Source organism: Scatophagus argus, chromosome 4 (assembly GCF_020382885.2).
Source record: "Scatophagus argus isolate fScaArg1 chromosome 4, fScaArg1.pri, whole genome shotgun sequence".
NCBI classification, from domain to species: Eukaryota; Metazoa; Chordata; class Actinopteri; family Scatophagidae; genus Scatophagus; species Scatophagus argus.
In genome coordinates, this window is record NC_058496.1 from 26,723,061 (window position 1) to 26,746,803 (window position 23,743).

General features: G+C 41.5%; 1 protein-coding gene across 8 annotated transcripts; it reads right to left on the reverse strand.

Annotated features, from left to right (window-relative positions):
• Positions 1-115: 115 nt before the first annotated feature.
• On the reverse strand, positions 116-22,270 carry ydjc (YdjC chitooligosaccharide deacetylase homolog). Of its 8 annotated transcripts, none has more exons than XM_046386086.1 (7): positions 22,102-22,220; positions 21,545-21,634; positions 18,306-18,481; positions 16,821-16,980; positions 11,282-11,381; positions 3,077-3,254; positions 116-1,014 (listed from the first exon to the last, which is right to left on the reverse strand). In XM_046386086.1, exons 3-7 carry the CDS (start codon positions 18,467-18,469, stop codon positions 684-686), a joined length of 933 nt encoding a protein of 310 aa, XP_046242042.1. In that variant the 5' UTR covers positions 18,470-18,481; positions 21,545-21,634; positions 22,102-22,220; the 3' UTR covers positions 116-683. The 8 variants fall into 8 exon arrangements, 7 of the variants coding, with proteins under 7 accessions (XP_046242042.1, XP_046242044.1, XP_046242039.1 ...); XM_046386088.1 differs by having other exon boundaries at positions 21,517-21,634; XM_046386083.1 differs by having other exon boundaries at positions 21,545-21,669; positions 22,102-22,182.
• Between the last annotated feature and the right edge of the window lie 1,473 nt (positions 22,271-23,743).

Sequence of the window (23,743 nt, forward strand, 5' to 3'; positions counted from 1 at the left end):
TTAATTTTCAAATTTCTTAAAACGTACCTTAATTTTAAATTTTAACAAAGTTTTTTTAACTTTTCCTTTGAGTCTGTGTTCTTCCACAAGTGTCACGCTCCGTTAAGAATACATATGCAGAAAAACAGAAACAAAGCTTTATTGTTTTCTTGTTTGTCAGATAACCCCTTTTAAGTGCAGAGACACACAGTCATTTATCCCCTTTAAGGCTTACAAAACCTGGAAAGAAAACCCCTGTGATTTTTTGTTTCTTTCAGTAAAGGAAATGTCAACTTGCTGTAAAAGCCTCCAGAGCATATAATTCAGGACTTTCCACGCCTACTCATTTTAAAAGAATAATGGCCAACAGGGAACCAACATCTTACAAACCAAAGATGTTACTTCACTCACTTACTCACTAAGTTATGGACAGACTTTTTCATTTATAGGACAGGCCCCGCTTTGCTGCAGCACAGTGAAAAGGACAAAATGTGCCAAATGGAGAGACAACTCCACTCAAAGCACCAGCTTAAATCTGCTGAGTGCGTTTAAACTGTCCTGCTTATGGGAAGTAGTGTTCATTAGAAAACAACATTACACTGTTGTGTTGTTTATACATACACACACACGCACGTACGCACGCACATAGTTCTACAGTATACATATACAGTATAAACCAATTGTCATTTTATACTATACAGTACTTAGAGGTCTTTGAAGGCACAGAGTTGCACTCTCTTCTGGCTGTAGAGGGCCAGCAGGGACGGGTCTTTGAGCATGCTCAACTCATGCTGTCTGTCAGCTGACTGGGAGAAGTCATCAGGGCCCTCTCCACAGCCTCCTTCCTGGGGATGACTGGGGTAACCTGGGTGAACCATGAGCTCCGCTGTAACCACAGGCTGATTAGAGCCTTCTCCGCCACTGGAGCCAATGTTTGACAGCCCTGCAGCCAAGGCATGGCTAAGGGCTCTCTGCAGGTTGGGTATGGACATATTCTGACCCATGGTGGTCAGTCCCAGGTACATGTCTGGCCACCTGTGGACACAGAAAAGGTTTAGACCCTGGTTTGTGTTTAGTGCAATGGACGGTGAGGGCCTATGCGGGGAACCCCATCTAAATGCTATAGCTATGGACTGACAAGACTGACATAAATGATTATTTAACAAAACATATACCAACGCAAGTTAGAATTTTTAGATCCTGTTCACACTACCTCTAACATAATACTTAATGCAGACCTGCCAACCTTAGGAAAATATTTTGAGTACAGCAATTCTGTAATGGGTAGTTCCCATGCTTTCTTATCACTTCGCTTTGCAGGAATGAATGTAACTTGAGGTTTAGCAATGTTAGTACATGAAGCTCTTTGGTGATTATGGCGGATGTCACAATAATAATTTCACAATGTGCAAAATGGAGGGTACTGTAATTTTGAGATGAATATTTTACCAGTGTTGCTGTCTCTACTTGCTGCGCATCTCCTTAAGGAGCATTTAAGGGATTGGAAGCTCCTCGATAATGGCAGAGGTGGGATGATTTCTATGGCGTCTAACTTGTCCTGTTACCTGTGTGGGGGGATTAAGGTGTGTTGTCTAAATTTCTGTTTGTATAATATGAAAATATGCACATTTAGAACAGATTAAATTGAATGACAAGGATTACTTATATTTAAGATTTATTAACATTAACCTAACTTCACAATATGTTACATCACCACAGGGAGCAAACGTTAACATCAAAATGGCCTACTGTACAAGAAAGCAGCCACAGTGACTAACAGTTTATAATAATACAGGAAAGTACAGCCTCTCTACGCAGGAGATGAGCACATTCAGAGATTTACTGAGGCACACCGAACCTGTGGATGTGTTCATATGAGACAACTGTCGCCGTGATTGTCACCATTAACACAAAGTCTGCCGTGGAATTCATCAGCTACAGATTTGCAGATTGACTCATCAGTATTGCCGTGCTTACATAAATCATTCATCGGCCACCCACCCAAATAAATTATTTTCACTAATTTAACAACCCGCACCAGCTTGGAAATGTCACTGCGACTGTACTGGTCCCTCTAGCCTATATTTCCTTTTAAATAGTGTCCAGTAGCTTGAGATTTCCAGGTCACTTCTTTATTGTCATTGATCTTTGAGATGTGTAGAAGAAAATAGGATATTAAATAATGATAGGAGTTCAGATGCTGTGCCTCACACTTAAATGGTACTGCAACCCAGCTGCTATTAATCAGATTGTCATGGAGACCAGTAGTCAGTAGTCACAACAAGATGCTCTACTATGACTGAGAGTCAACTCAATGAAAAAAATGAGCTGTGCAAAAATATAGATATATATATCATATGTTGACAAATTTTTTAACGGATTGGGTAAAAAAAATTAAAATGACATCCTAAACTTCTATTGACATTTGATCTTCCCTTCGCTATCTGAAAAACAACAAAAAAAAAACATGTATGTCGGGCTGCCGATCCTGCTTTCTGTTTGTTCACATCCACTGACTGACCAAATTAAAAAACCCTACAGATCACCAGATTACCATCACAACTCAGAATTATGTGAGGGTTGGGGATTGGATTGGGAGGTCTGATTTTGAGCTTATTATTATTATTATCATTATTATTATTATTGTTGTTGTTAGTCTTGTTGTTTCTTTTTGCAAATTAACAGTAACAACATGCTCATATGTTTTCCTAAACCAACAAAAATACATTGGAAAAAAAAAAAAGGAAATAACAACAGACAGAGTAAGCCAGGAGAACACATTAAACATATTCTTTACTGTATATGGGGGGGGGGGGCACATGATCCCCACTAAGGAATTCTTATTTACACTAGCAGCAATGTTGTTTTAGTGAAGCAGCTATGCAACAACTCAGCTAGATAGAAGGGTATTTTATTGATCCCAAGGGAAATTCAAGAACTACACTGATTTCCTCTTAGTACCAGGGGTTTTAACGATCCATCGATCTGGTTTGACATATCGATGACATGACATCACCGTCTTTAAGAAGTGCCCTTATTTTGAAATTCTAGTTACACGTCACTGTTTTTACAATCACACACATGTGCCCCAACAGACCTGATTCTGTAGCGTGTGAAGACAGGGATGGAGTCCAGAGCATCCTTCTCCACTTGTGCATAAAACCTGTGGAGGTGAGCTGGCAGCCACGGGCAGCTGTGTAAACCTGTCTCCACTGGAACACGAGTGTATGGAATCCTGAGGTCTGACAGGACCTGTGCAAACACCTCACGCACCTCTGCAACACACAGTACATCATCAGTTCATGAGCCCTTTGTCGACCTATACTCAATTGAATACAGTACAAAGACCAGATATTTAATGTTCACACTGATAAGCTTTGTTTTTTGCAAATATTCATGTCTGCAATATCATCCCCCTGTCCCAAAAGTTGGGACAGGGGGATGAATTCAAACAAAAAAATTGTGGAATTCAAACAAAATCTGGCAATGTGGCACCTTTCAACAGGGTTATGTGGAGTACTTGTACTTTAGAAAGATTTTATATATCTCGTTCATTACTTTGCTACCTCTAGCTCAATCAAGTACCACTGCTCTCTTGAGCCAGAGACTAGGGGCCAACAAGTGAATCTTATTCATGAAAGTGAAAACTAATTTGTCTCATTAATGTGATCCACTCCAAATTTTAATGGGATTTTTCTTGACCCATGTTGTACCCTTCCACTAAGTTTAATGAAAATCAGGTAAACAGTTCTTCTGTGATTCTGCTGACAAACAGTCAAACAGATAATCTAGACCGAAAACATGACCTCCTTGGCAGTGCATCTACTTAAGTGCAGTAAAATTTACTTTAAAATGGCTCCACTAACACACATACAACATGACATAATGAGAAATTTAGTCAAAGTCCATCCATACATTTTCTATACCGCTTATCCGTCAGGGTCGTGGGGGGCTGGAGCCTATCCCAGCTGACTACGGGCGAGAGGCGGGGTACACCCTGGACTGGTCGCCAGTCAATCACAGGGCCAACACACAAATACAAACAACCACACACTCTCACACTCACACTCACACCTAGGGGCAATTTAGAGTAGCCAATTAACCTAATGTGCATGTTTTTGGGGTACCCGGAGAAAACCCACGCAGGCACAGGGAGAACATGCAAACTCCACATAGAAGGGCCCAGACCGGGATTCGAACCTCGAACCCTCTTGCTATGAGGCGACAGTGCTAACCACTGCCCCCCTAGCGTAACATGGCTAGTCCTAAATCTTTAACCGACCAATCAGCATTAGCAGAATGTTTTTGCTTTATGAGCAAATCTGTCTGTCCTGTAAAAAAAATGAACAAGCAAGTATTTTTTCTTTTCAATTCTGATATATAATTGACATTTCCAAAAGCTAAAATAGAATTTAGGCTTTTTTGTCTAGAAGTGGGCATAAACAATTGTTTTAGCCAATTAGGTCCATTCACTCCCGCTAATTGCGGACTACTTCACGAGTGTCCTCTAGGTAAATTGCAGCCAATTTTCAGTACAATGGCATTAATAGGGGGTGGACAGGCTGTCCTTAGAGGGGCTGTGCATAGACATAATAAAGAGTAGACGCCGGTCATTCTACCGTAAACTGCCACAGCAGCAAGATGCCTGAGCACTGTGCGGCATATTGCTGTACAAATCGGCGGACCATTGAAAACAGGGCTCAGAGGATTACTTTTCACAAGTAAGATTGAACATTATTATTGGTTGTACTTTATGAATAGAATATTACTGTGCTGTATTTATGCCCACCAGCAAAATCAGACAACAGAACATCTGACTGTAGAATAGTTTGCAAACTAGCTTACTCACAATTTCAGCAGCTTTTGTTCATTATCAACATCAAAATAGGAGTTTTGTTGAAGAACGTGAAGAACGGCCCAGACCGGGACTCAAACCTGGAACCCTCTTGCTACGAGGCAACAGTGCTAACCACTGCACCACCGTGCCGCCCCCAGATTACCATCACAACTCAGAATTATGTGAGGATTGGGGATTGGATTGGGAGATCTGATTTCGAGCTTATTACTATTATTATCATTATTATTATTATTATTGTTGTTAGTCTTGTTGTTTCTTTTTGCAAATTAACAGTAACATCATGCTCATGTATTAACTTTATGTACAAACCAACAGCATATTACATACCTGTATAGATTACGTCTGCAAAGGCTCCCTTCCTACACTAGATACCTGTCTGATAGTGCTGTGGCCAAATTTAAAGAAGCAGTTCTATTGTCATTTACTTCAGTATCATGTCCTGATGCCGTCGTGCTATCGAGCCTTGTATCCCTGTGACCCTCAGCAGCAATGACTTTATAACCTTTTTTCATGACAAGATTTTAAACATTAGAGACAAAATTCAACACCTACTGACCTACAGATTGACATCCAAACACTGGAATCTTAGAAACAACAGTAGAAACAGATAAGCATCTTGACTGCTTTTCTCCTATTGACCCTCATCAGCTATATTCACTTAAATATTCATCCAAGCCAACAACATGCCTCTTAGACCCCATCCCTACTAAGCTACTCAAAAAAGCTTTACCCTTACTTAGCACCTGTCTATTAGACATGATCAATCTGTCCCTGATAACAGGCTATGTACCCCAGTCCTTTAAAGTAGCTGTAGTCAAACCTCTCCTTAAAAAACACACACTTGACCCAGAGATTTTAAGCAACTATACACCAATATCTTCCATTTCTTTCCAAGTTCCTTGAAAGAACAAAGCCAATCAGCTATGTGACTTTCTTAAAAATAATAACTTATTTGAGAATTTTCAATCTGGCTTTAGAGGTCATCGTAGCACAGAAACGGCATTGGGCAAAGTCACAAATGACCTCCTACTGGCATCAGACGAGGGACTTACCTCTGTCCTTGTGACACATCGTCCACACTCACAAAAGTTAGTCACGGAGTTCCCCAAGGTTCTGTCCTCAGGCTAATATTACTCACCCTTTATATGCTCCCCATCGATGATATTATTAGGAAACACTCATTTTCATTATTATGCGGATGACACACAATTGTACTTGTCAATGAAACCAGATGAAACAAATCAGCTAGTCAAGCTTCAGGCATGTCTTAAAGACATAAAACCTGGATGACTTGCAATTTCCTACTTCTAAATTCAGACAAAACTGAAGTTATTGTTCTGGGCCCTGAACACCTTAGAAACAAATTATCAAGTTATATAGCAATGCTAGATTGCTTGGCAGTGGCTAAAGCTCCACTGTAAGGAATTTAGGAATCTTTGACCAGGACATGTCCTTTAACCCACACATATTGAATATTTCAAAGACTGCATTCTTTCACCTCCGCAATATTGTAAAAATTAGGCAAATCCTGAGTCAGAAAGATGCAGAAAAATTTGTCTATGCATTCATTACCTCCAGCCTGGATTATTGTAACTCCCTTCTATCAGGCTGCCCCAATAAGACTCTCCAGCTAATCCAGAACGCTGCAGCACGACTGACAAGAACCAGCATGACAGATCATATTTGTCCTGTTCTGGCTTCTCTACATTGGCTACCTGTGAAATTCAGGGTAGATTTTAAAATTCTTCTCCTCACATATAAAGCCCTGAACAGTCAGGCACCATCCTATGTTAAAGAGCTGATAGTTCCCTATTATCCCACCAGAGCTTTGCGTTCCCAAAATGCAGGGCTACTTGTGGTTCCTAGAGTCCTCAAAAGTAGATTGGGAACCAGAGCCTGTAGTTATCAAGCTCCTCTACTATGGAAACATCTTCCGGTTTCGGTCCGGGAGGCGGACACCCTCTCTACATTTAAGAGTAGACTAAAAACTTTCCTTTTTGATAAAGCTTATAGTTAGGGCTGGCCTAGGCCGGCCCCTAGTTATGCTGCTATAGGCTTAGACTGCCGGGGGCCCTCCCATGACGCACTGAGCTCTTTCTTCCTCTCCCTCTCCTTCTGCACACATTTATGTTCCGTTAATGCATATTACTAACTCAACTTCTTCCCTGGAGTCCTTGTGCTTTCTTTCTGTCTTGCAGGTTCCCATGGATTTTGGTCGGACCTCCTGCTGCGGTCCTGCTCGAAACTTACTGCGATTACTACTGTTTATTCATAATCTATTTTAATTCTATCACTACTCTGTACAGCTGCTACCATTATTATTGTTACTACTATTGTTGTCATAATCACCATGAATACTGTGTAGTCATAATCTATTTTAATTCTATTACTAGACAAGACAAGACAACTTTATCTGTACAGCCCATTTTTACAAGCAGTTTGTCTCAAAGGGCTTAACATAACATCAGCAACATCCTCTGCCCTTCGACCCTCACATCGACTAAGGAAAAACTCTCAGAAAAACCTTTAACAGGAAAAAATGGAAGAAACCTCAGGGTGAGCAACAGAGGAGGGATCCCTCACCCAGGATGGGCAGATGTGCAATGGATGTTGTACAGGCAGGAAAGCAGTTAATAACATGAGAACAACATTACTAAAAAGACAAATAAAACAAAATCTCAACTCATAAAAATTTTAAATTTTCATTCATCCGTTCAGTTTCACTTTCCATACCACCTCAATATGATTTTAACATTTCACAAGACTGAAATTATAATGAAATGCTGTATCATTCATGTATTTTTCATGTCACCCCCCCACCCCAACAGGAGGAAACCCCGAGCAGGACCTGGTCTGCAAGGGAGAACCACCCCACCGATAGTCGGTGCACAGAAGAATGACAGGCAGATGTCAACAGTAGACATTGGGTTGGTCATAGGGTCATAGGGCTACTCTGCTGCAGCTGCTACCATTATTATTGTTACTAATATTGCTATCATAATCCCCATAATACCTTCTGTATACTTCACTGTCATTATCATTACTCATGTCAATGGTGTTGAACATTCTTCGTGTTGGCACCACAACTTGGTGTGGTCATCTTTAAGGAATACTGCCTGTGGATGGACATGAAAAAAATCTTTTTCAACTAACAGGTCAAACCAAAAAAAACTAAAAACTAAAAGTATGAACACAATATCCCCTGGACAACAAACTAGTCTCAGAAAATCTACTTCTTTCTGAACTACAAGGGATAGGCTAATGCTACGTATTAGTGTGCTTTAGGACATGGTCTTGGGGAGCTTTCTAACATTGAAGCCAAACATGAAGGGTACTTGCAACGCCTCAAAAGTGGTATGACTTCACACCTTTATGCAGTACATTTGCCTATCAATTTTCATTTGGTCATAAGCTAAGTTTCATGTCTGACCCTGTCCAGTGCTCTATAGCTGCGTGGTTGACATATGACCTAGAGGCCAATGCTATGTCTTTTGTATGTAACCAAAACATAGTTGGTGGAGCGCAAGAATAAAAACAACCGGTATAAAAGCAAGAGCAGCCTAATGTAACAAGGCGGTATTAGTGCATTTTTAACTTCTTGTTGTTTCGACCAACACTGACGTTATAACCAAGGGACACACAAGATGATGTTCGTGAATAATGCTGAATTGACTGTCACCATGTTTCATAAATAAAAAAGGTACGATTCGATCCATAGTTATTTCACTGATACAAGCTAACATGACAATGGCTTGGTTGATCTAAACATACCAGCAGTGGTTTTAAAGGTTAAAAATCAAAAAGGCTTACCCGAAAAATTGTGCCAACTAATCCGCTTTAAGGTCCTCCAGTCGTAAACCCAGCCGTCGACTCACACAAAACAAAAAGAAACTGTCCATGGTATTATTCTTCTGGGGCACTGACTGAGGTGAAGGACTTGACTCTCAGTTCAGAACTTTCCCAGCATTTACTTGTTTTGCATTGAATCATACACTTAAACCAAGCAAAAAAAAGACTTCCTGTTTTGGCCTTAAAACAGAAAATGCGGCCTAAAAAACCAAAGAATCTCAGTGTTTCTTTCAGTAACAAAGCTATGGTCCACACCAATGCAGCCTAAACACATTTCTCACACTCAAAACGAATGGGAGTACTGATGTTTTTGCTCCAAGACCTGATTTAGACTGAATGACACCTCAGACTTTGTGCAGTGTTGCCACAGCTGCTACACCCAGCCTCATCTTTCCACTTGTAGAATGCCTTTGACAGTGAACAATAATGATGACAATGATGTGAATTTTCTCTGTCAATGACTTTTCAGCATGTGTCTTCTTTATTGCACAATCAAAGAAAAAAACCACCAGATACCCAGCACAGTTTTTCTGAGTTTGCTTCAAAATCAGTATCACTGGTTCAAATCAGTGTCAAGCCTGAAGAGAGATGCTTTCACCATTTTCACCACAGGACTTAATTCAAGTCAATATCAGTGGTTTCTTCATGAATCCATTCACTTTGTCACATATGTGAAGGATATGTGAAGCTTCGCCTTGAAGTGACAGGTTGAGGTCATTCAGTTTACAGTTACACATGTACAAGATATGACAGGCACACAGCCTAATCTGCATCCTCAAACAAAGCCACAAGGGGGGGCAATACCTCACTGTGGAGTTCATTCTCAGTAGTGTTTTTCAGAAGACATCTGTGGAGATCTGCATGAAGCCGTAGCTGCTCATGCTTTGACCTGCTGTCATGACAAACACTTTGAAACAACTTGTGATTCAATGTCCTTGATTGAATGAAATTAATTACCTTGACTGCATCATCCAGAACAGCACTCAACTTGGGGCTCATTCATTTGTTTGCAAGTGCCTCCTGGTGAATAATACAGTACATACATACCCTTTATGTCAGGTTACCTTCTTCACACGCCCAAGTAGCCAATGCAATCTCTGCATCAGTGCTGCCGCACCATCCATACAAATGTGAATGTATGTTTAACTCCAGATTGTTGTTTACAATGTGAAAGTGTCCTTGCCAAACCAAATATGCTGCTTTACAATACTGATTCTTTACAATGCACAAACAACAAAAGCTGAGCCCACCAAAAACATCTGTAGTTTCATCTACAAAGCAAACAGACCTACGTGCTTCTTTTTATCCACCACTTGTCCAAAAGTATTTGCTTTCTAGTGAATCATAGTTTCAATGGAAAGAAAGAAGAAAGAAAAGAAAGTGACATATTTTGTCATTGGAGGGAACTCACTCCAACGAAATTCGTGCTCTGCATTTAACCCACCCAAGTGACGTGCACACACACACAGCAAACCCGGGGCAGTGGGCGACCGTGTGCAGCACCCGGGGAGCAGTGGGGGTTAGGTACCTTGCTCAAGGGTACCTCAGCCATGGACACCGGTACGGGGAATCGAACCAGCGATCCACCGGTTACGGGTCCGACACCCTAACCGCTGATCCACGACTGCCCCAAACTATGGCTGCAGGGAGAACGAGCTCTTGCGATGTGCAACAACTTAGCCACAAGCAGTGACACAGCACAAGACGCCTCAAGCGCCTTGTTTGACACGTCTTTTTCTTCAATGTAACTAAATTGACTAGAATTCAGAAAACAATTATGACAGTTCCTGAGTGTTTGGTGCTCTGGTGCCCCTATAGATGTGCTAGCTTCATGGTATTATTTGCCAGGGCTTTGCTTTTCAGTGCAAAATATATTTTTCACCGAACAAGTGATGTTTGGTCTTGGCCTCTTTTTTTTTCTCTGTCACCAAGATGAAGCTGAATCCCTAAACCCACAACTTCTTAGTTACATTGTGTGAGTATGGGTGTACGTGTGTTTGTTGTTTTTTATATTATTGAGTGTTCACTGCATTTTGGACTGTAGATCAAACAAAATATCATCCTTTTGGAAATTCTAAGAACCACTTTTGTTGCCATTTCTCTGCGATTTTGTTGATCAAACCTAATTCATTGTCCAATCAAGAAAAATCGACCAGATTAGTAGTAGTACTTCAAATTTAACGGACTATAGGTTTTAGTTCACACAACTTTATACTCATACTCAAAACCTGCAAAACCTTCAATAATAACTTAGGGTGGCACTGTGGTGCTGTGGTTAGAAATGTTGCCTCCCAGCAAAAGGGCTCCAGGTTCGAATCCTGGTCTGGGCCCTTTTGTGCTGAGCTGCATGTTTTCCCAGTGCCTGTGTAGGTTTTGTCCAGGTATTCTGGTTTCCTCCCACAGTTCCGAAAACATGCACATTACGTTAATTGGCTACACTACATTGCCCGTGAGTGTGTGCTTGTCTGTCTTTGCGTGTCAGCCTTACGATCACCTCTCACCCGTCAGTTGGGACAGCCTCCAGCCCCCTTCATGTGACAATGACTGTTAAGCGGTATAGAAAATGGATGATTTAAATGAGCCACTTTGCATTACCTGGTAGTACATGGACATGTTGGTGTCCATCCATGTGCTGAGGCAGGTGACCTGTCAATTCCTTGAACAGCTGGACCTGGGCTCTCAACTCCAACTCCACCTGGGAAGGAAAAACACATCTGAATATTAGTGTCTAACAGGCTTCATTATGGACTAATCCCCATCGAGAATCTGTCTCAGCATCCAAGTCTAGATACTCTTTAATGAAGTAGCCTGAAAGATCACTGAAACCAGGTGCTATCCAAGGACCAAACACTCTCTCTGTTGAGTCCTAGCTTGGTTTATTTTGTGTGTAGGGCTTCAATGTCTGCATCTGACTTGCAGTCTATGCTGCAAAACAGCATTACCAAGAAGCCTCCTATGGACTGAATCCAGTTGTTTGGTCCTGTTCTGACCTGGTATTACATGTGTACAGACACCAGTGGACAGCTCAAAGTACAGTACATGCACCCAAGGTGAACTGAGGATGCATTTGAGATGTGATTGTTCAGACCACATTCAGTAACTTAAGTAAATCATAAGGGACTAGGTTTAACATAGGACTCTATCTCTATCTATCATTGGCATTCACCAACTTCAATCATTTCTTCATCTAAACCGTTAACATGTCTCCCCATCCCAACTCAGATGCTTCAAGATTTTTAATCATGAGTTAGTACATCTCTACAAGATATGAAAAATGTGCCTCTATTAACAGACTTTGTACCGCAGTTCTTCAATGTAGCTTCACAATCCTCCTCCTCCGACTCACAGTGAGCGTATTGCGTCAGATGCACAAGACCCAAAGGACCCAACATTTCCATGCCAGTGACCACAGAATACCCCCAGAAATCAGTTATGTGACTTTATACAAGACAACACTTTGAATATTTAGAGTCAGGTTTTCAATGGATCATAACAAGGATTCAAGGATTCAAGGATTTAAGGATTTAAGGAGCTTTATTGTCATTTCACTCATGTAGGAACATGAAGTGGAACGAAAATTAGTTTCCCTGGTCCCAGTATAATCCCAGTAACCTACAAATACCGAATGCTATAAATATAAAAACAACACTATATAAATATAAAAAACAACCAGAATAAAAAGATATAACCAGTGGGATGGCAACAATATTTACAGTGGTATTGCGGAGTTGTGCAAATGAAGGAATAGTACAAATGAAACAAGCAGTGCATAGTGCTGTGCAAAATGGCTGCATTGTGCAATGTTCATGGGTGGTTGTCAGGGAGGGGAGAGGGAAGGTGATGTGTGTGTGTGGGATGGAGTAGCAGCAGGGGCTACAGAGGTCCTCCAGAGTTCAACAGTCTCAGTTCCTCAGTCTGGTGGTCCTGCTCTTGATGCTCCGCAGCCTCCTGCCTGAGGGGAGAGGGGCAAACAGTTTGTGTGAGGGGTGGGTGGGGTCCATCATGATGCAGGAGGCCCTTTTCCTGCACCTGGAGGTGTAAATGTCTGTGGTGGTGGGTGGATAGGCTGTGTCCCACAGTCTTCTGTACAGCTTTCACCACCCTCTGCAGAGCCTTTTTCTCTGCCGCAGAGCAGCTGCCGTGCCACACAGTGATGCAGGAGCACAGGACGCTCTCCACCACACATCTGTAAAAGGATGTCAGGACTGAGCTCCCCAGTCCGGCACACCTCAGCCTCCTGAGGAAGTAGAGCCGCTGGTGTGCCTTCCTGATGAGGCAGGAAGTGTTGTTGCTCCAGGTGAGGTCGTCCGTTATGTGGATGTCCAGGTACCTGAAGGTGGAGACCACTTCCACTGCTGTCCCTCCGATGTACAGGGGAGGAAGGGGGAGATGTCTTCCCCTTCTGAGGTCCACAATCATCTCCTTGGTCTTCTTCACGTTGATGCAGAGGTTGTTTTCTCTGCACCAACCCTCCAGGTGTTCCACCTCCTGCCTGTAGTCGGACTCGTCACTGTTGACGATGCGTCCAACCACAGCTGTATCATCCGCAAACTTCACGATGAGGCAGCTCGGATGTTGCGCTGAGCAGTCGTGTGTTAGCAGGGTGAACAGGAGGGGGCTCAGCACACAGCCCTGGGGAGAGCCGGTGCTGAGGGTGATGGGGGAGGAGGAAATGTCATGGATCTTCACGGTCTGCGACCTGTCCGTCAAGAAGTCCAGGACCCAGTTGCAGAGGGTGGAGCTCAGTCCGAGAGTACTGAGCTTGTGGATCAGTGTTTGTGAAATCACTGTGTTGAAAGCTGATGTAAAATCCACGAAGAGCAGACGGACATAGGAGTCCTTATTTTCTAGGTGGGTGAGAGCTGTGTGGATCACAGAAGATATGGCATCCTCTGTGGATCGGTTCTTCCTATTAGCGTACTGGTGTGGGTCCACAGTGATGTCGATGCAGTCTTTGATGCGGGCCATGACCAGTCTCTCAAAGCACTTTATGACTATCGAAGTGAGCGCTACTGGCCGATAGTCATTCAGGCTCGTCACTGTGGAGGTCTTGGGGATGGGGATGATAGTGGCGGTCTTCAGACAGGTGTTGAAGATGTCCGTCAGTACCTCTGTGAGCTGATGTGCACAGCCCCTCAGCACCCGCCCCGGGATGTTATCGGGACCTGTAGCTTTGTGTGGGTTTATCCTCTGGAGGGTCCTCCTCACTTCTTCTGGGGTCACACTGAGGGGCTCTTCACCAGGTGCTGAGGGGGGTGTCTGGGTCCTCAAAGCGGGCGAAGAAGTTGTTGAGAGCTTCAGTCAGAGAGGCGTCCCTGGGGCATTGTGCATCTTTGGTGTTATAGTCTGTGATGCTCTTAATGCCCCTCCACATGCTCCGTAAATCGTTGGATGCAAAGTGTCCCTGGATCCTCTGGGCGTATGCGGTCTTGGCCCTCTTCACTCCTGCCGTCAGCTCTCTTCTCGCCGCCCTGAGTGCCAGTCTGTCACCTGACCTAAACGCAGCATCCGACACAGGAAAACGATCCTGTCTGTCGCCATCACACTGTTAAACTCTGCACTGTGACATGTATATATTGTTTCACACATGTAAAAACCTGTATTTTTAAATTTTTAACACGTAAATACCTGTATTTTTAGATTTATACTTATCTTTTATCTTTGTTTATACTATTTTTATATCTTTCACTTATCTTTCTTGGTGGGGAAAACTGCAAGTGCAATGTCTGTACGAAAAAGAATTTCTCTTCGGGGATAAATAAAGGAATTCTGATTCTGATTCTGATCCCTGGCCTTCAGCAGAGACCGGACCTCCGTGTTCAGCCAGGGTTTCTGGTTTGCGTAGGTGGTTACTGTCCTGGTACTGGTAACATCCTCTGCACACTTGTAGATGTAACTGAGGACCACAGATAAGTAGTCCTCCAGGTCCACCTCTCCCTCATGGACAGCTGCTTCCCTGAAGACCTGCAAGTGTGTGCGCTGGAAACAGTCCTGTAGTGCAGGGACTGCATCTCTGGGTCTCTATATGCGTCTCGTTTGTTTGTGTAAACAAGGCCCAGCGTGTTATTTCCCCGTGTTGGTATGGTGACATGTTGGTAAAACTTAGAAAGAAAGTGACATATTTTGTCATTGGAGGGAACTCACTCCAACGAAATTCGTGCTCTGCATTTAACCCACCCAAGTGACGTGCACACACACACAGCAAACGAGTGTCTGTCAGGTTTACATGGTTGAAGTCTCCCGCAACCACGTAGAAAGCCTCCGGGTGCTTGTTCTGAAGCGAGCTGATGTTATTGTGTAGCTCCCTTAGCGCTTCGTTAGCATTAGCACCCGGCGCAGCTATAACAGCCATAACAAACACCGCCGTAAACTCCCAAGGCAGATAGTGTGGCCAGCATTTCACAGTCATATACGCTATCACCTCAGAGCAGTGGCTGTTAACCTTAAGGCAGCTTGTACACCAACCTTTGTTAATGTAGACACATAGTCCGCCCCCGCGAGCTTTCCCTGACAGCTGGTTACGGAAGGCAGCATGTTCTGGTTTAGCCATGTTTCCGTCAGACAAAGCACCGCACAGTTCTTCATCTCACGTGAAACGCCCAGCCTCAGTCGAAGTAGGTCCATTTTGTTGTCCAGAGAGCGAAAATTGGACAGGAACAGGGATGGAATCGTTAGCTCCTCTTCTGCTTCCGCGCACACCGCTTCCTCTTGCTCTCCGTCCGGCGTAGCCTGCTACGCCAGTCCGGTGTTCTCAGGAGCTGCAGTCTGCCCAGCGAGGCTCTGAGTTGGAGTGGGGCCGTTGTTGTTGTTGTTGTCGTTGCGGTCATGGAGCTCTAACCGTCCCTTATTTTAAAAAGTTTGGCTTGGCTGTACCTTATACGCTTGTTCACACAAACGAGACAGGTAGAGCTGGCCTTTTGACCGACACAAAAAGTACAAAAAGGGGGCTTAAACCGGGGAGCGCGAGAAGCCGCTGCACTACTGTGTGCTGCCACCTTGTATCTCAAAGAGTCTACACTGGTCAAAGTTACAGGTGACCTAACAGCATAAGACACAGGACTTGTCTCTGTACTTTGTACTGTTAGATCTTAGTGTTATATTTGATACCTGTCTGATGGAGTCTGAAGAACTGTCTACACCCATGCCAGCCACTGCTTTGAACAGGCATTTATTGGACACACAGTACTGTTCCATTAAAGCTAACTTTTTCAGGAAACCATCAACAGGAGCTCACTCTGAAAGTCTTAATCTTGTACTTGTAATCTCCGTTACCAGTTGGCCCACACCAGAGACCCGGAAACAGATACAGAGATTCTGGGGCTTCGCCAACTTTTATCGCAGGTTTATTATGCTATTCACATAAAGGAGTGGTACCTGAGCACCTCATCAACATCATTATCCACTCTGCTCCTGTGACTAATTTAAGGCCGACTCTCCCTCTCCAACTTTGCCAGATTATACCGTCTACTCAGTGGTATCTAGTCAGGCTCTCACTTATTTGTATTTTGAATAGACGACTAAGTAAACACACTTTAACTTTAGTTTTGCCTCTGTTCGTCTGCTTATTTGGAGTCCTCTTTTGTTCTACAACATAACATTGACGCATAAATTAGAAAATCCTGATGCTACTCAGAGTCACATCTGACAAATAATACAAATAATAATTGCAAAATAGAAAGAAAATACTAAAGTCAAACCATATAAAAACAATAAAGCAAATAGTAAACGCCTAAAAATGCAACATAGATAGAATATGAACATAGAATATATATGCAGCATTGCAACATAAATAATCAACACCACATTTCAGTTTTTCAAGGTGTATTGAAACAAAAAACAAGCAATGTGTGTGTGTTAGGCCCACAGTCCCAGAGTTCAACCTGCTCAAGAATGAGCCCATGTTGTTTAATTCAAACTGGTCAGTTCAATCCAGTTCACAGTGAAGTTAATTAAAAAATCCACTCTCAATTTTACCGCAGATCCCCACGAATAAATCAAACCAAATCATCGTGTTCGCAATTCAATAAATCTGTCTATTTACAATATGAACACTAAGTACTCACTGTACCAGATCTGGTGGAGGATTATGGGCTCATTAATACATGTATACAACATGGACTTTGGAGCAGTGTACCTGTTCCATGCTGAGCTGATCTCCCTCCAGGGCCTGACGAAAGCCCATTTTCCCATGGAAGAAGCCATGCTGGTTTATCAATGTGGAGGCCTTCTGGAGACTCTGACATACTGGAATGCCCTCTGACAGGTTGGCATGGAGACCGATGGGGATGTTGTGCCTGATAGAAAAAGAGAAAATTCTATCATTTCATATGATTCTAACTGAAAATGTCTGACAAGAATGTTTAGTAAACAACCACATGATCCACTTGGATGATAGGCCAATGTTATAAAATTTTGTACAATTTGTGGTTGCACAGTGGTTATTTTCACATCTGGCGTACAATTTACTGGACAGGGTTTGATAACTATATTAAGAAGACATAACAGGCTTTCAATATCTATTCAGTGTGCAAGGCACAATTTACTAAATCTTGTATCTTACACAATTTGAAATTTTAGAACCATTTTAAGTGCTGCAATCCGCTGTGTTGTAGTTATGTGTACATCCACTTCATGTTTCCATTGTAATTTAGACTGGGGATTGCTGTCAGAAGTAGCAGAACACAGCAATCTAATAAATACATTATAATATCTTAGCAAATGCCCAGCAGATACTCATTTTTTACATCCAGAAAATAGAGAATATCACATATACAACTGAGGTGGGTAATTCCATTAATACTAGATTAACAAATACAACAATTGTTGAAAATTCATTCAACCTCTTAACAAAGACATATTTTACCAGGTTCCCAAGTGTACAGGAGCCTTTTTTACTTTCATATTTTCAGTGACTTTAAGTTTAACATTTCTGTTTTATTTAACATTCAAAATTTCCAATGCCAGTAATTTTTCATCATGTTTATGTCCATGTCTATGTTTTTCACTGTCAGTGCATTTTTAGCGCAACTAGTTTTCAGTTTCAAGAAAACGAGGGTAGGGGACAGAGAGTGTGATCTGATCCAAACATTTTTGCCCGGTGGCCCACCGTGAATTCTTTCTAATGTAAAATGTGTGCCGCGGCTCAAAAAGCTTGAGAAACACTGCACTAAACCGGTTTTGGTCTTATCTGAGTTGCAGAACCATTGAAAGCCGAAACTATAAATTTTGCCATTACCAAGCTGGTAATTCATCTGTGAAATAAATATTGTGTATTCCTAGTTTGTACACTTCTGATGGTCCAGAGGGGCTGCAGAAATAAACCTGATATAGCCTACTAACAAAATGTTACAGTTACTGTCTTAGATGGATAAAATATGAAGTGTTTTCAAAATTAACTGAAGCTGAGCTGGATATGTCTCAGCGTGACTAATATGCTATGTGAAAAATAAAGAATAATACATAATAAATAATAAATTCTTCTTCTTTTTTGAGTTATGTGAGGGATTAAGAAACCAATAAACAGACACAAAGCCCGCCGTATATCACCACTAGCTGTTTTTAGAGATCTGAATTGTGTTAGGATTTTAAGGATACAGAATTTTTTCAGCACCTTCACTACCTTTTAGCCAGATCCACTGCCTCTTTTGCAGCAGATGCATTAACCAGCAGTGACACATTGGAAATCCCTCCAGCCTGGAAGCACTCCACAATCCCCTGGTTTCTCCTCGGACAATAGCCGAAATCATCTCCTGTAACCACCAGCATCATTCTGGGTTGTGGCATTATTGCTGGTCTCTGTGGTGGACACACAGGGAACAGGTCAACACTCATTATCATCAATCCATTTCAGCATTTGAAAAATTCCAAGTCTGCATTTAACAAATCCTAAGTACTATGAGCAGAGAGCACTTATTGTGCAGCACCCAGTGACCACCTCCAGTTCTAAGCCAGTGGCATCATCAACACACACACTCGCTCTGAATTCTCTAAATGGCCAACTGATTCTGATATTTGCTTTCACATCTACAACTCCTCTGGTTGAAGCCTGGGAAATTTCAGGGTGACACTGCATCTGTGCAAGGGGCTTAACAAACATGTTTCGATGGCCCACACAAACACCGGTAAAACAAACAAACTCCACAAAGAAAGATCACCGTCTGAGCTAACCTTCTTGCTATGTGGTGACAATGCCAACCATTGTGCCACTGCACTTATCACTCCACACTGCCAACTGCATTATTTATTATAAGTATTAAACAGAACTATGCCAGAAATATATCATACATGTTTATTAATTAGCTTACTGTTTAGCGGTGATACACATTTTATTTGACTGATGAACTAGTTAGAAGAAATTAGTTGAGTAGATGTGGTGTGGGTTTCAGTTCAAGAGCTAGATACTAATACCAATAGTAAATACCTTAAATTTACCAGCCCATGCAGGTGGTTCCTCTAGAGAACCTGAAGGGTAGACTGAGCATGTTTGTGTTTCGGGTTCAGTTGACTTAGTTATCAGCCTTGGGTAAATATGGTATACACCCAGATATCAAATATTAACACCTTAGCAATCACTTAAAGTATGCCCATGTGGTAAGCTGTGGTATAGCATTTAAGTCTCTGTTGTACAAAGTGTGAAATACATCTCAGATACAAATATACTACAACCTAATACCAGGAACATGTCACACAAATACATTATACATAAAGATACATAAAGATGCAAATCCTCAAATGCAATATCTTCTTCATAATAGTTCTCTAATTGGTGCACTACTGTTCTCTCATTAAATTGACATTTTACTCTGTGTGAACACTTCACGCTGCCATTTATTGGACATATCTACTCTTTCTACTGAGTATCTAGTATTACGTTATTATTTATTAGATATTTTTGCATCTATACCTTTACACCTTTGCTTTGTGTATAGTAATTAGTTCTTATTCATTATATATTTCGGTATATTGTGGTGTATAGTGTCAACAATTTGTATATTTATTTTTTATTTATTTTAAATAGGCATCTATAGGCCTGCTTCAGGCCATTTCACTTGCACATTGACAATAAAGTTCTTATCTTAGTAATCTCATCTTACTGTTGCAGTGTTGCCTTGGCTCATTTGACAAAAATGCATGTGACTTGTAATGTTATATCTCATCATTATTAGAATACTATTTCTGTTTTACAGGTAACCAGGTATCTAAGCTGGAAAAAATATCTAAACCTAGCTCTAAGCAGATATATAACACTGTATCTAGCTGCTTAGACCAGCTACAGTTTGTATATAAAAAACAGAAAGGCACATTTGATGCAATTGTAACCTTGTTTAACACTCTACCAAAACACCAAGTCTCCACCCATTATGCTAGAGTTCTTTTTATTGATTTTAACTCTGCTTTTATCACCATGCATAGAGACTTGGGGATCTAGGGGTAAGTGGAGGAATTATTCATTGGATCAGAGATTTTCTCTCTGAACACCCACAACTCTGTCTACACAAATGAGTTCAAGATCAATTATGTTAATTTTGGTCTATTTAAATACGCTGATGATGTGGCTCTGCTTGCCCCACTGCAGAAAGAAGACACTGAGGGTGAGTGTTGCTATTTTAATCATGTGTCAACTCTTCAGAACTGATGCCTAGAAAGCTCCTTAGAAATAAATGTCAGTAAGACAAAAGAGCTCATTATACAAAACAGCAAAGTTTCAGTACACCCTATAATGATCAATGGGCAAATATCTGAGGAAGTCAACGATTTTAATTTTTAAGAAATGTGCACAACATATCCACTTGCTACGCAAACTTTACAACTTTGGAGTGAGCCAAAATATCCTGAAAACTGTATAAAAGAGCTTGGTTGAAAGCATCCTATCTTTTAACATGACCATGTGATATGGTAAAAAAACAAAACAAAACAAAAAAAACCAGGGAACAATAAAGTATCTATCTATCGATCTGGTGATCTGGACATCAAGAGGAGGAACAAACTGCAACAGTAAACAGAGCTCCAAAATGGTGGGGGAACCATAAAGGTTGCTAACTAACATGTATGAAGAACTCTCAATAAAGCAAACACAATTAATAATGACCCTTCTTATCCACTGCACAATGAATTTGAGCTTTTAACTTCAAGGAGATGTTATAGACTACCAATGATTAATAGAAATATCTTTCAGAAATCTACAGAGATGAATCAACTCCTTTTTCAAAGTTTAAACAAAAGTGAACATTTTAATACAACCAATTATTTCCTCACTGCCCTGAGCAGATGATCCTTCTCTTATGTCTGATGTCACTGCCTCACCACAACGAAGCCATACCCAACATCTTACTGTCCTCTCTTACTCCCACCCACTTAAATGTCAGAACCTCCAAAATCACTGACTTCCTGAAGCCACTTTCCCAGTCATCGTGACTAAGTGAATAGGACTGCTGTGGTCACTCCCAGTGGCTACAGTGGTGTAGCCAGTGGCCTAGCTGTTTCAGATTTAAGGCCTGCCTTCGATACTTTCTATCATTGTATCTTTATAGATCATTTATAGACTTAGGTAGACACAAGAGCAAATCTTGGCTAATATATTCATACATACTGTAAAATATTTAATATAATAACCTCACATTATAAAGTTTATATGCACTGAGATGATATTATTGTGAAGAATTTACTCATGTCAACGTCATAAGTTGGTAAGTAAGTAAGCTGGTGCTATATACACCAATCAGCCACAAAACCAAAACCACTGACAGATGAAATGAATGAAGTGAATGAAAAATTAGCCATATGCAAGGAAACATGTGGGAATCATGTGGATGTTGAAACACACTGCTCACCTAAACACTGCAGACCAGAAACACCCACCTGGAAGCCACAACCTGTCAGGGGAAGGGACGCAGGACATCTGGGGGTATTGTGTGGTCACCAGCATCGGGATGTTGAATCCTTTGGGTCCTATGCATTGAGGGTATGTGTGTGTTTGTAGTAACCTTAACAAGATACAATTTACTTTATCAATCCCAAGCTGGGAAATGACTTCTCTGCATTTAACCCATCACTGACTGAAACACACACACATGTGAGGCCCCTTCAACAGACTAAGGTTGACAAAGTGAGACGCGAGGGAACAGGAAAGACAGCATACAGAAATACTCGCCAAGGACATCTATATATATGTATATGTGTGTGTGCGATAGAGGCGACGTCGTCAACAATGGGTCTTCAAAAGCCCGCAAGTATCACGAATTAACTGTAGTTAACTGTAGCTCGCTAAATTAAGGTGTCTGAATATCGTCCCACACCGGCTAAAGTTCCCTACAGCGTTCCTCTCGGGCGACCCACGGAGCAACTGTGCTGACCCACACCAGAAGTACTGAAGTACAGTATAGTCCTGTCCTATCCTTAAATAAAGTTAATCTTACCCATTTTATAACACACGTCTGTCCATGGGTTTTTCTTCTTCTTTTTCCTTCTTCCTCTTCTTCGTCTTCCTTTCCCATCCCGCTTAGGTGTTTTACTGCCTTTGAGTTGCATTACTGCCGCCCTCTGGTTTTCTTCTTGTTCTACGAGCGTGGTTGTGATTGTAATTTCGACTGCGTTCATGACCCCCTTCATGTACTAGGTCTATAAATATTTTTGAATGTCTCGCTCTCTTGTATTACTGTGCACGATGCACGATGATTTGTGCTATACTATGGAGCACATTATCATGCATAGACGACGACACTTTGACACCAAACATTGACGCAAGCATGCTAAATTTAACCACAAAGAAAAGCAACAAAATGTATAGAACTAAAAGGCAGCCTGCGTTCTCAACAGAATATGTTCACAAAAGTGAATAAAAAATTATGGTGGCTGAACAAACTGCCAAGACATCAGTGTTTTTCAAAAGGTGCACCTAGGAAGCAGGTGAATACATGTACACTTAATGTCTGATATGATAACAACCGGATATATTTTATAGCCTTACATTTACAGCTGGCCCTAATACTGATGTGGCATGTGATGGCACAGAGCTTGGTATTCCTGTAGGCCTGTCACAACAGTCCTTCAAAACAATATTAGTACAAATATTGGTAAAAAAAATAGGATAGTCCTTTTAAATACAGAAAAATCTGATCAAGCTGTGTTTTTGTCTAGTTGTAGCACTTTTAAAACTGTGAAATCCATCCCTGTGCCTGCGTGGGTTTTCTCCAGGTTCTCCAGCTTCCTCCCACAATACCAAAAACATGCACATTAGGTTAATTGGCTACTCTAAATTGCCCCTAGGTGTGAGTGTGAGAGTGTGTGGTTGTCTGTCTTTGTGTGTTGGCCCTGCGATTGACTGGCGACCAGTCCAGGGTGTACCCCGCCTCTCGCCCGTAGTCAGCTGGGATAGACTCCAGCTCCCCCGCGACCCTGACGGATAAGCGGTATAGAAAATGGATGGATGGATGGATATACAGTATATGTTATATGTGATGTTATAAAATTGTAACAGGTTTCAAAAAGATTTTGATCTGATTTTAAGCTTATAGTTCAATTTAGTGTGAAAACCAGTTCCAATAGTTAAAAGTTGATTGATGAAAGGTGGTGTGAAATGCTCTTCTCACATAAAGACAAGGAAAATGAACATGTGAAACTTTCTTACTTTGATTACAATGGATAAAATGCATCCATGTAAACTTTTGTTTCCATATCAGTCTCCCTGCCCAAATGTCAACTATTTGCCATCATCACTTGCATTTGTGGTCGCTATGTTGGAGTCTAATAGTTTTATAATATCAAAGTACATAGTGTCTCTGTGTCAGTTTATCATTCTGTCTGCGTCGGCACAGAATGTGTAGTAACTCCAGCCTTGGACAAAAAACACCAGAGAGATCACAAAACTGCATATGCTGGTACCAGATAACCTCATCAAGAGTCCTGATGACAACAAGCACTGGCAATTAATTTTATATAGTTTTTTCTATTATTTACCTGCATACTGAAATTAGGAAAAGATTTGGGGAGTGTGGAGTTGTGGAGTAAAAATCTGTGATTCTAAGGTGCATCACTGTTACAGTGAACCTCGAAGACCCA

Excerpts from the sequence above, each read along its gene's own strand:
- ydjc (XM_046386081.1), bottom strand. The coding sequence starts at position 22,179 with ATGGGAAAGGAAGACGAAGAAGAGGAAGAAGGAAAAAGAAGAAGAAAA. Across the intron at positions 18,482-22,101 it reads AGACGTGTGTTATAAAATGG|AGACCAGCAATAATGCCACA; the intron begins GTAAGATTAACT and ends TGTCCACCACAG. Across the intron at positions 16,981-18,305 it reads GCAGTGGATCTGGCTAAAAG|GCACAACATCCCCATCGGTC; the intron begins GTAGTGAAGGTG and ends TTTTTCTATCAG.